The 13,648-nt window shown below is 44.4% G+C and overlaps 1 protein-coding gene across 1 annotated transcript in view; it reads right to left on the reverse strand.

The window, feature by feature from the left end:
- LOC147615724 (SPX domain-containing membrane protein At1g63010-like) overlaps nucleotides 1-13,648 on the reverse strand; it is an 89,520-nt gene continuing 75,872 nt past the window's right edge. Inside the window, exons 12-13 of the mRNA XM_086778302.1 lie at nucleotides 724-863; nucleotides 1-580 (exon numbers count right to left, since the gene is read on the reverse strand). Coding sequence (XP_086634428.1) covers nucleotides 342-580; nucleotides 724-863 — 379 coding nt within the window. The 3' untranslated portion in view covers nucleotides 1-341. The remainder of the gene's footprint in view (nucleotides 581-723; nucleotides 864-13,648) is intronic.

Genomic DNA, 13,648 nt, shown 5'->3' on the forward strand with positions numbered 1-13,648 from the left:
AGGAGAATCTAAAACATCAAATTAGACAAAACCAAAGAAGCTTTCACCTTGATAGATTTACACTCTAGTAACAATGGGATTTTCCGGAATGTGTCACCATCATTGTACTGTTCATGATTCAAATAAAATGGATGACTATGATACATCCCTCAATGCAGGAGTGCATACTCAAAAAACTTCCAGATTAGATATAAGAATGCTTCGGTTGATTGATCCTGCTCTTTCCAAGCCTCAATGGAGGAGTGCATACTGAACAGACTCCCAGATTAGATACAAGAAATGTAATCTGCCCAAGCATCCCAAACCTTGCTGAGGTCTGTAAAGCCGATCTCAGTGTTGGATTAGTATAGTGAAAAGTAGCCAACCCATGTGAAGATTATCGTTGCTAAGACAATCACAAGTGTGGGGAGCATTGTGAGATTCAAGAGTTGTCCCATCCCACCTCTACCAACCAGCGTAATCAAGCCATCTGCTATAGCCCGAGCAATTGTTCCAGCCTCCGTAGAGAGAAAACCACAGTTGAATAATCCTTTGGAGAGGCGTGGCGACATCATTTTTGAAAGCAATGACATGTCCACACCTGCGCAATGGCCCACCATATTAGAAACATCTTATATAAACAACACTTCTTACAAGACAAGGCTCAGAAATAACCAAAATCTATAAGCAGACCATCAAAGATTTATACAAGCCATATATTGTTTATCATTGCATTTCTGATACCTTCAAGAATATTCGTTGAAATGAATATTATAAGGGAAGCCGTGATGTATTGAGCCTCTGTGTAATGGAATAGTGGGGAGTAGGAGAAAATCCCAATTACCCCAATTCCCGTTGAAATCAGGGTCCAAAAAATAATTAACCTGCAACAAGGATAAAAATAAAAAAAAATGACTAAAGAACGATGGATTTTTACATGCAAATATACATTACACATGTACAAGCCATTACATTACATACATTATCACAAATGCATATCATTACAATACATACATGCATTACATTATACACATAAATACATTGCACACATACCCATAAGATCATAAAAGCAAGATAATTACAAATAAAGATGGAAAAAATATAGCTGCAGTCAATCGAGCGTGAGCTGGAAGCCACCCCCCCTCAGACCTGCGCCTGCCCGCCATCGCCATCACCCCTCTCCCCCTGTTTGCTGTTGCCCCTCTTCCCTCGCTCGCCATAGCCCCCTCCTCACCCTGCTCGCCATCACCTCTACCCGATCCCTGACCGAAACATGTGTGTGTACAATGGACCACCAACCTCGGGAAACAAAATCCCAAACACGTTTAGCAACCAGACAATGCATAAATAAATGGTGGCTATTCTCTGGGCAAGTGGTGCAAAAAACACAAAGGTCTGCTGCAAGCTTCCTCTTGCACAATTGATCCCTTGTGGGCAAACCTCCCGCCAAACAAAGACTTTCCCTTGAAAAGGGATCTTGGAACGCCAAACACCCATCAATATATGCTTCCACCACGAGCGTCTTCAAGCTACCTGCCAGACTTGTTGGCTTTTTCAGTAACCCACCTCTTATCCTCAACCAACAAATGGTAGACTTGGTTAGCAAACACTAGAATAAGATCCGCAAGCTTTTTAAGCATCCAATCAGCCCATGGTGTAGCAGCCTCGAGGGCCAGCATATTCCCAAACGAACCTAATTTCTCCTTAATCACACTCCACATTAAACTATAAGACCTGGGAACCCTGAAATGTTGACGAATCTGACGGAAAGAGAAAACCCGGCCTCGCCTCGGTATCAATGCATCAGCCATCCGCACCAAGCGCAACCTAGCCATACGGTTCGGCTACTTGTGGGAATCATCCCTCCCTGGCCAAGTCACAACCCGTGTGGTAACAAAAGGCTATCTCTGCCAGGAGTTTGCATGAAAGCCTATTCTTCCAACACGTATGCGATAAGACTTCTTGCCAAGAGATCAGCAAATGAGAAAGCAACTTAGAAGCAGGCACCCTGACCTAGGTGCCCCATTCAAAATCTCCCACCATGATGTAGCAATTCTTGTCTTACCCTGATGAATACCCACTTCTGCAATAAGTTTGTGGACCATATATACCCAAGACTGTGTTTGAAGACACAAGTCTTGAAACAAGGACCAACGGTGAGCCAAAAGATGAATGTGCACATCCAACAGAGCTCCTCCCCCTAGTCTCTTAGGCGTGGTAATATGCATCCAAGAGACCCAAGTCTGTCCAGCCTTAATACCCTACTTTTTCCAAACATAAGTCGCACAAGCTGCATGAACTCACCCAAGGACTTCTTACTCCATGATATCAAAGGAAGGAAAAAAGAGACCATCAGTATTATAATAGCCTGGCCCACTTTAAGGCGAACATGTAGAGGCCACCCTTGGGACTTCTCGTACAAAAACTTGTCATGAATATGGGTGACCATCCAATTCAGCAATTCCCACAAGGTAGCCCATGTGCCGTGTAATACAACCTCTAGGGACCAGTCGTCCTTGCCATCCCAAGGCAACCAAATCCGATTTTGTGCAACTAAGCAAGGCGGACTTCTCAATGTTAATGCACAAACCCGAAGTGTAAGCAACGTTCCTTTTGTCAGCCCTCGAGAACATGAAAGAGTCATCCGCAAGGGCCTAACCCACCAACTGTTGACCGCTCGGCAGATGCAGACCCACAATTTGGCCATCTTTAGCCATCTTATCTAGCAAGGAAAGTATCAAGTGTGTGACAATAGCAAAAAGCAATGGACTAAGAGGGCATCCTTGCCACAAAGACCGAGTCAAGCCAACACTCTAAGTCGCCCCACCATTTAGCATAACACGAGCTTCTGCCATGCTACTAATCGTGTAAATCGGATTGAACATCCGAGGCCCAAAACCCAAAGTTCTCATAAGCTGCGCGACAAGAAAGACCGACTAACATGATCAAAAGCTTTTTCCAAGTCGAGCTGCACCATTACCACCTCTTGCTTCGTGGCTTTTGCCTAATCGATTATTTGCACATTAAGAATATTATGCAGTATATCCCGGCCTTTGATAAAGCCATATTGGCAAGGGTGAACAAGAGACAAAAGAACTATCTGTAAACGATTAGCCAACACCTTTGTGAATATCTTATACATGGCTCCCATAAGACTGATCGGCCTCCATTGCCTCAAATGAACAGGAGAAGGCACCTTGGGCAAGAGACGGAGCAGCCCAATCTTCCAATCCGAAGGCACAAAACCTGAGCTCCATACCTCCTAACAAATAGCCATCAAAGGTACTTTCAAATCCTCAGCAAACTTTGTGAAAAGTTCATTCGAGAGAAATCCCAACCCGGACTTTTCCCCTGTGGCAAATGAAGCAACACAGCTTCCACCTCCCCCTCTATAATTGGTGCATCCAAATCAACTGCCAAATCAGGAGAGACCTGATTTCTAACTTGCTGAAACAACAAGTCCCGGGCTGCCATAACCTCAGCCAAATCCACCTACAGGAGTCCAAAAAGGTCCCTGTAGGAGTACATACAAATGTCGACAACCCTAGCCAGGTCAGTAATAATGACCCCTTGCTGATCTTGTAAACGCACAGTATAATCCCTTGCATATTTCTGATGCAAGTGCGCATAAAACTTATGGGTTTGGCAATTATTATCCAGCAAAGCATCAAGCCTTGCCAAGAACTTGAATTTCACATACTGCCTGTCTGGAATAGCTTGCACCTCATGACCCAACCAAGAGATCACACCATCAAGCTTGTCACTTCTCTGGCCAGAGAGAGCTAGGGATTCCAAGGCATTAAAGAGAGCTTGAACCTCCTGCAAATAAGCACCCTGCACTGAAGCATTGGCAATTCCATATTGAAGTGCAAGCTTTTGCAAATTACCACAAAACACCTACCAAGCCCCCATTCCATCTTCCCTGCCCCTGTTCGCAAAGTGTTGCACCACCTACAACATACACACATGAAAAACTTCATGATCCAAAAAGGATTGATTAAAACGCAACAATAGCTGAAGCATCCATAGGATGGTGCAACAATTCCAAAACCAGAGGGAAGAGCACATATTGTCTCTCCACGGTCATAGCGATGATTTCTGGCAAGAAAAGATCATGATGCGACATATACATTCTATCTAGTCTAGTCCAAGACTGAACGTGCTGTTGAGAGTGAAAAGTATACCCCGAGTCATGAGGCTACAACCATGACCACATGTCCTGTTTCAAAACTACCGCTGCGAATTCATCCCAAACCAGCCTCTCTCTCTCTCTCTCTCTCTCTCTCTCTCTCATGTTTCTATGTTCTTAGTATTTCATGATGAGTTTCCATGGATGGTTTTGTATCACCCCAATGAGATAGCTATGTTTATGTTTTCTTTATGTTTTATTTTCCATTCCATGATGAGATATGCCATGGACATTATTGTATCACTTTGGTCTCCTAGGCCCATTGGGTCTTTAGTAGACGCTCTCTCTCTCTCTCTCTCTCTCTCTCTCTCTCTCTCTCTCTCTCTCTCTCAGCAACCGCCCGTACCACAGCCACAGGAGCCCCGCCCTACCACCACCTCTACTTTCTTTACCGCCCCGATGGTAGAGAGAGCTATCCGCCGGTTACATTATGGGAGATCGGCTGACCACACAAGTATACAGAGTGAGCATCTTATTTATGCAGCTGATACACTGGCACCCTTTGTTGCTCACCTCTTTAATAGGGCACTAGTGGAGGGCCTACCAGCTGAATGGACTATGCACACCATCGTGCCTCTCCACAAAGCGGGAGACATGCTAGACCCCAGCAACTACAGGACTATCATAATCGGTCATACATCGGCCAAACTTTATGGCCAGTGCTCGAGGCAGAGTTGACCTCATATGCAGAGAAGGAGGGACTGCGAGCACCAAGGCAGGCTGGATTCCGATGAGCTTTCTCCACTATTGACCATATATTCACTCTGAGATGTTTGATTCATCAGGCGGGGCGTGGCAGAGGAGATTATACTGCAGCTTTCTGGATTTCCGCAAAGCATTTGACACGGTGCCACAGGAGAGACTCTTCCAACACCTCCAGTCATTGGGGATCCCATCAAAGATAGTCTGGGGCATCTATGCTTTATATGAGCACGTCATCGGGCGCATACGATGCCCCGGGGGGCTATCTAATGTTTTTGCTAGCACCATAGGTGTGAAGCAAGGATGCCCACTCTCTCCTACACTATTTGGGCTATACATTGACGAGGTGGCTGACTTCATTGTTCACGGTGGTGGGGACGGGGTAGAAATCTCAAGTCATTATGTTATATGCAGATGATATCATTTTGGTCTCTGAGTCACAGATGGGACTCAGCATCATCTCCATGCACTCGATGACTTCTGCACATAGAGGGGACTTACAGTGAACCTTGGGAAAACCAAGGTCATGATTTTCCACACCTCAAGGCCGGTTAGACGAGAGGCCATCGTCACACTAGCAGGAGGATAGGTAGAGGTGGTAGACTCATATGTGTACTTGGGGATTACATTCGCGACTCCGCCAGGAAGATTTACTACGGCACAGGCAGCCAGGGATAGACTCACACGAGGGTATGCAGCTGTGGCCATGCTAGAGAGACAATGTCAATAGGCACACTTGCAGGAGCCCCGCACGAAGGGGTGGTTGTTTAACACACTAGTCACCCCTGCTTTGATGTATGCTGCAACAGAATGGGCACCTGGGCTCGCCACCTCCACATGGTCTCAGATAGAGAGGCCTCAGATTCTCATGCTCTCATGGATGATCCACAGCAAACCCTCCATCCCACATGACATTGTCCGAGCGGAATTTGCTGCACCTCCTATGCTCAGGCAGCTCACAAAGAGTGGAGATAGGAGATCATGGTGTTCACAGATGATACAGTGGCTCATTCACCATGGTCTCCACATAGATCACCTGCCACCTTTCCAATATGATATACGTGCACCACATCCAGCTCTCACAGTGAGAGGAACACAGTCCTTTGGCAGGATTTATGGCAGCAATACACCCACGAGACATCGATTACACCCAGTCAGCCTCTACCGCCGAAGATGCTATACTACAAAGACCAGTTTATGCATATCTCAGCGGATGGATTCATGGCGATTGGCCAGCTCAGAGTGCCATCACACCAGCTTGAGATTGAGGCAGGCAGGGCAGCACGGATCCCCAGAGCAAAGAGGATATGCAGACTATGCCAGGAGGAGGTTGAGAGTGAGGAGCATTATGTATGCAAATGTAGAGCATATAGTATCATTAGAGAGAGATACACCACCATCTTCAGTGGACATCCCTCACTCAGCCAGATCATTGAGTCCGCAGATCAGCGCAGATTTGGCCAGTTCTTGCTAGAGACAGCGCCACAGAGAGACACTACTACAAACTCATACCACAGGGAGAGGTGGGCGACAGCTCCAGCTCACTGATTTCTTCCAGAGATCTATCCCAGTGCCTACCATGACACAAGAGGGGGTTACACTTCAGCGCGCTATGGACCTCCGAGCCAGACGGAGACCGAGAGCACCAAGCTACCAGACTCCAAGACTACATCAGAGGGAGATCACAGAGATACGGGCTCGACATCAGCACCATATCCAGGAGCAGCTAGCTCACTTACACTCACACCCGAAGATCATGCTCCGAGGTATTTTTGCCTCGCCATCGCCTATGTATCACATATTACACCCCCATTATGGTACTGGTTGGAGCTAGACAGATCTGCATTGCATTCTTGTATACCCTACGCATATAGGTTGCATACTGAGCCTCTAGCAGTAGTGCTCCATCCATCACACCCACCCACTAGCTCAGCACTTTCATAGTTTATTTCATGTTCATTTTGTCCTCTCTTTTTTTCTAGACATCCATTGATTTGTCTCATAGGTCGAGTTCCGCCTCTAGTAGACGTTAATACAGCTTTTTTTCTTTCTTTCTTTCTCCCCTGCCCTGTCAAATCCCCATAGGATCTCCTCGTGGAACGATCCTCGTACAAGACTCGAAGCCTGCAAACAAACCAAACAAACAAGAAGGGGGTGCAAGCCTAACTCACCTCCCAACCACGACAGCCGTGGGCAAGCCCACAGACTTCGCTATCCCCACCGAGCCACGAGCTAAGCTAACTAGATGGACGTACCGACCAATATCTACCTCGTGACGTCCCATACCGCCACGAAGCTACCCTCGCGGGCCTCGAGACTGCTGCCGACCTCGACTGCATGAAGCAGGTGCGCGCGTCTGCACTAGATCCAGGCTCCAGACCATAGAGCTCTCACGAAGACACGCGAGACTCTGTATATCTAATGACTAACCTTGGCCACTCTTTTATAGGCTCTTGGCCGGTCATCGGACATCCACACTTGGGCGACCGCGAGTCCATACTTGGGTGCCTGCCCATTGGTCTATCCCTAACTCAACTCGTCAATCTGCCTGCCTAGCTCCAAGCTTCCCCAAACCTCGAAGCTAGTCTTGTGTGCGTGTAGCACACGGTAGATACACGTTGTGCACATGACATACTCCCCTTCCTCCAAGAGCTCACTCCTGAGCTCACTAAAAAGCTAGGGTAATCTCTCTGAAGAGTAGTCAATGTCTCCCATGTAGCGTCCTCAACACGATCCTTCCACTTGATCTTGTATTCCGTGATAAGCGTATTACGTAATCTTCTTTCACGAAATCCAAGAATCTTTTCAGGTTCATGTGGAACAAATGTCATGTCTTCGACATCTATGATTTCTTGAGGAGTAACTAACTGGTCTGTTCCACCCAATACTTCCTTAAGTCTATTGACATGAAATACAGGATGAACTTTCACATGAGAAGGCAAATCCAGTTCATATGCAACTGAACCAATCTGTTGTGTAATACGAAATGGTCCACAATATCTAGGGAATAATTTCGGAGATCGACCTGTTCGTAAAGTCTCGGAATCTTTCGGAACTCGCAAATACACCATCGTTCCTTCAGAGAACTCTCTGGATGAACAATGTCTATAAGAATAAAATCTATCTCGGTCTTGAGCGCTTCTAATAGATTCCTTCGCAACTTGTAACATTTCTTGCATATCTTGCAAAAAATTACACGCTGCATAATGTTGAGGTCCTGAGAATCCTACTGTAACAGGTGATCTAGGTTGAAAACCATACATAAGCATGAAAGGACGAAAACCTGTACTCGTATACTTAGTACTGTTATATGCAAATTCTAACATAGGAAGATAATCCTCCCATGAATTCTGTCTTTTGGATACATATGCTCGAAGCATATCCTCCAAAATTTGATTCACTCTTTCAGTCTGGCCATCAGATTGAGGATGATCTGAGGAACTCAAATTCAAAGTTGTTTCCAACTTCTCAAAAACAAGTTTCCAAAAATCACTCGTAAACTTAGAGTCCCTATCACTGACTATGTCCTGCGATAACCCGTACAGTCTGAACAATTGCTCAATAAACTGTCGTGCTAATTGCGTAGCTTTAATAGTCTTCTGGATCGGTAAAAATCTAGCCATTTTTGTCAAGCGATATACCACAACCCAAATAGAATCGTGGCCTTAATGTGTTCTTGGCAATCCCGTAATAAAATCCATGAAAAAACTTTTCCATTTATTACCTGGGATTTGCAAAGGATGCAACAACTCAACCTGTCTAAAGCGTTCAGCTTTATTTGCTTGACAAATTTGACACTTGAGAACATAATCTTCTACATACCCTTTCATTTTTTGCCAATAAAAAGTGTGTTTCACTAACGATAGTGTCTTGTGTACCCTAGGGTGTCCAGCAGAAAGAGCGTCGTGACACTCCTTAAGAATCTTGGACCTAATGTCTGGGATCAGTGGTACACAAATTTTGTCATTACGGAATAGTAAACCATTCCAAATCATCCACTGGCCTCCTACAGCCTGGATGGTAGGCTGTTCAGTCATCAAGTCTTGGTCAATCAATGAGCTCCCGTCCTGGATCTTCTGCCAAAATGGACCAAAATAACTATCAGTCCTCATCTGCAACACTATTCATGGACCCTTTTTGATAACGAATCTCAAAATCAAAATCTTGCATTAACTCAACCCAACAAGCTTTTCTTCCTCTCAAATCATCCGCATCACACACATACTTGATTGACTGATGAGCCATATAAATAATGTCTCCAAACCTTAAGAGCGTGAATCACAGCATAAAGCTCCTTCTCAAGGGTTGGCCAACGAGATTGAGTGTCATCTAGCTTTTTACTTTCAAAAGCAACAGGTCTACCATCTTGAAATAGAGCAGCCCCGATGGCATAGTCACCGGCATCAATTTCAAGAACATAAGGCCGACTAGGATCAGGTAATGCTAAGATAGGTGCTTCCTTGACTTTATCTTTCAAAAGTCTGAAGGCCATATCCAAATCGTTATTTCAAGTGATAGGCTGATTTGACTTACGTCCACGACCATTTAACAAGTCGGTCATCGTTAGTGTGAGCTGAGAGTACTCCCGCACAGATTTTCGAAGAAAAACAACAAAATCGAGAAAAGAAGGAAGTTGTTTCATTGTTCGTGGTATAGGCTAGTCCAGAACCTTCTGAACTCGGTCATAGTCAATGCTCAATCCATCTCTAGTGATCTTGTGTCCCAAGTAAATGATGTCTGTCATAAAAAACTCACATTTACTTAATTTAGCATATAGTCGATTCTGTCTTAAAATAGATAAGACAATCGTGAGGTGTCTAACATGATCCTCAAGAGTACGACTATATATCAAAATATCATCGAGGAAAAAAACCACAAATTTTTCCAAATGTTCACAAAATCGTTCATCATTTGCTGGAAAGTTGCTGGAGCATTGGTTAACCCAAAAGGTAAAACGAGAAACTCGTAATGGCCATACCTAGTCTGAAAGGCGGTTCTTTCGACATGTCTTCATGAATACGTATCTGGTGATAGCCTGTACGTAAATCTATCTTCGTGAAATATTTCGCTCTTGCTAACCGGTCAATGAGGTCATCTGATGTAGGGAGAGGATAACGGTTCTTAATTGTCAGCTTGTTCAATCTCTTGTGATCTATACACATTCTCCAGGTGTTGTCGTTCTTTTTCCTAAGCAACACAAATGCACCCCAAGGTGATTTACTTGGACGGATCTATTCCATCCTCAGATAATCTTCGAGTTGTTTAGCCAACTCATCTTCCTCAGCTTGGCTCATCTTGTAAGGTGGAATACTAACAGGATGAGCACCAAGGATCAGGTCAATACGATGATCTACTGCCCTTTCAGGTGGTAAACCCGATGGCAGTTCCTTAGGAAATACATCTTGAAATGAATCAAGTATCTTCTGTAATTCGTTGCTTTCGAATACACTTAATTCATTGACATCCATGGAAGGAATGAGAAATGAAGAAAGTGGAATCAATACACAATGGAAGGCAGTATATAAAGAAGAATCCATTATATTTCCAAAATCAACTGTATTTACAAGAGGTCCCTGAGAGGAATATATACAATCACCTAAGATACTAAACTGGGTGTTCCTATGTTGAAAAGAAAAAATATGACTAGACCAATCTATATGTTCTAGATGCATAATATAGCATTCCAGAGTATTTTTGTAGTCCTGAATCCGGATTGGTAGCATCTCCACCTTTCGATCCCATACTTGCCGACCCGCAGGTAGGCGTACCTCATAGGTATGATCGCTGGGTGTCGTATCAAGACTCAATTTCTGCACAAGCTTGTAGTTAACAAAGTTGTGTGAGCTGCCAGGGTGTAAAAGAATGTGGATTCTATGGCCATTCACTTCTCCATAAACTCGGAGAAGATCATGCAAGCCAAAAACTTTAGAGTTGAACAAACAATCAGAACATGTACTAGGACGAGAAAGTACAGTAGCTGACGTACCTATCAAAGACAACTGGCTGGCTGCCTTTGACTTGGGTCCTGTACCAGGAGGATTACCTCCATATCGCTCTAACGGGTGTTTATGTGCTCGTTGAAAAGAATAGAGAGATCAATGATAGTATTGTGCTTACTTGTTTAAGATGTGTACTCTTCGCCTTTTTTTAAATGCTTTTTTATTTTAATTTCTTTTTCCCTTTCCTAATGTTTTTAATTCAATCTGCAAGGTACTGTTGAAAGAGCTTTTACCAGACCAGGAAAACCAGGTATATATTTGTGATCCTTTGGTATCAACTATCCTGATTGACTCGTCGAGGTCTGACGAGGACCTTGCTCCTTATTTCCAAGGAGTTGGTCTGGGTACTTGCTTTGTTGTGCTGCCATATATAGAGAAGTATGTATTTTCTTTGCATTTAAAGCTGTTGATGGAATTTAAGTTATTAGTTGTTTGTGTTAGGTTTCTTATATTTTTTGTTTACTTTCTCAATTTCAGAGGGCACTGGTCTGCTATTGGTCTTTACACTCTTTTGCTTCGGGCACTCGTTATGCATGTGTCCTTTTTATTCGTAGATGAAACAACGTCCCTCCTTCTTGAGCTTCAAAGCCTTAAGGAGTCATTTCTTCTTCGCTGGTGTCAAACTGGAATTCTTCAAAGGTTCGTCCGAAGACTTTCCATCAGTCGTGTTAGCCATTGGTGCGGAGAACTTTCTTTTGTGCTTGTTTCCTTGCTCGGTAATGGGTTTAGACTTGGAAGAGACCACTGTATCATCATAGATACGAGCTGAATGAATGGCCTCGTCCAAAGTTTTGCATTTGTTATTTTTAACCTGTAAACGGTATGAGTCGGGTAAACCGGCTACGAAGAACCCCAAAAGAGTTGTGGGATCCATCTTCGTAGCTTTCATCTGCAAGTCTCTAAATTTCTGGAGATAGACCTCATAAGTGAGGTGCTGCGGGGTCATGGTCAAAGCTGTAAACCGGGCAACAACATCATAATCATCCTCTTTCTTGAGGAATTCTTTCTTGAAGACATCTTCGAATTGTGCCCAAACCGTTGGCTTAGGGTTGAGTTCCTTGCACCAAAGTTAAGCTTTGCCTGAGAAGAAACCTGCTGCTAACTGGATCTTTTTCGCATCGTCATACGGATGGAACTGAAAATGGACTTGCTACTTATGTAGCCAAGTGTCCACTATCTCCTTGGTACGCTGCTTTTGCTCGCCCCCGAACTGTTCCGGAGTAATGTTGGGGCCTAAAGCAAAGGCCAAGGTATCCATACACGAAAAAGAGTAGATATGGGTAGTGGTGAAAAGAGAGATGGAGTTCTGCAAAGCCTGCATCTGCGCCACGATTTGTGCCTGACGTTCCGAAGAAGAAGCTTCAAGAGCCACTTTAAAATCTTGGAAATCCGATTTTGACACATAATCGTCGAAAAGATCGGCATCGGTATCTTCCGTAGCTCGCAAGCCTTCGCGTTCAATAAGGGGCTCCAACTCGGATTCTTGGGTCGACATCTTGAAGAGGGCTAGGTGAGAAAAATTAATCTTGCACAAATAAGAGTGCTAGGGAACTCAAGAGCTTGAGAGCTTAAAAACTTGAGAGATGTGTGGCAAGAAGCCCACTTAAGGGGTTTATATAATCTTTCCCCAAAAGCAATCTTGAGCTTTTGCTTTTGTGTGTGTGTGTGTGTGTGTGTGTGTGTGTATTCAAGTTTCTTAAAAAAAACACCCTTAACACTAAGTGGGACTTTAAACACTTTTTTTAAAAAAAAAAGGTTTAATCCATTATAAAAAAAAAAACTAGATTCAGCGCTTGAATGCTCACTGTTGTTTTTCTTCCACCCACCTGGATTCGGCGCTGCCTAACGCCTGTGTGGCCTGAAATTTTTTGCGCCTGCGCACTGCTTTGCTACCTGCGAAAAACTATGGCCACCTGCCCATAGGTGTTGCCTGCCTGCGCACGGCCTGGCCGCCTGCCATGCCTAGGCCTGGCGGCCCGCCTTCTTAGGCTTGGGCGTCTCCTGCCTAGGCTTGGCGGCCCGCCTTCCTAGGCTTAGGCGTCTCCTGCCTAGGCTTGGCGGCCCGCCTATACGCATGCGTCCACAACAGTTGGCAGCACCAACCTGCACCCGGCCAGCAGCACGCGACCAGCATCTGACTGCGCATACACAACCAGCGAACTTCTCTCTCTTCCTCTCTCTCTCTCTCTCTCTTACCAACAAAAACCGCCATGCTTTTTTCTTTTTCCTTTTTTTTCTCTCAACAGTTCATACGACTGCAAAACACATCTAACCTTCTTCATGTTAAACAAATCGACCCTTCCTAGACCACCATCTCCATCATCACGGGTTTCTTCGATGAAAAAAGCACATATTAATCTGAAAAAACAGCAGTATGCATAAACAAAACAGCAAGCTTCTTGAACACATACCCATCTTCATCCTCATCTTCTCTACCTACCGACTTGCTCGTTCAAGAGGCATGCTCTGATACCACTGTCAAATCCCCATAGGATCTCCTGTCACCAGCCTGGAAATTTCCCAGTATGAAAGGAGTCTGGTGGACTCCAGGATGTCTAAATATTTGGAAAGTACAAGCTTTGGGAATGGGGATTATCCTAGAATAAAAATGACCACACTCCTAAAATTTAGGAGAGTTGCTATTTTTGGCCCAACTCCGATAATAATTCTGTTAGCGTCATTACATTTGGAATTGAGCAGATACCAAGAGTTGGCAAAAAGCCTATGACAGAATGTCTACCAGTTGGGATATTTTTAGAGATAAAGTTTATGGAAGGAC

The sequence above is a fragment of the Cibotium barometz genome, chromosome 39 (genome assembly GCF_041138505.1).
Source record: "Cibotium barometz isolate CiBa-2024 chromosome 39, ASM4113850v1, whole genome shotgun sequence".
Classification (NCBI taxonomy): Eukaryota; Viridiplantae; Streptophyta; class Polypodiopsida; order Cyatheales; family Cibotiaceae; genus Cibotium; species Cibotium barometz.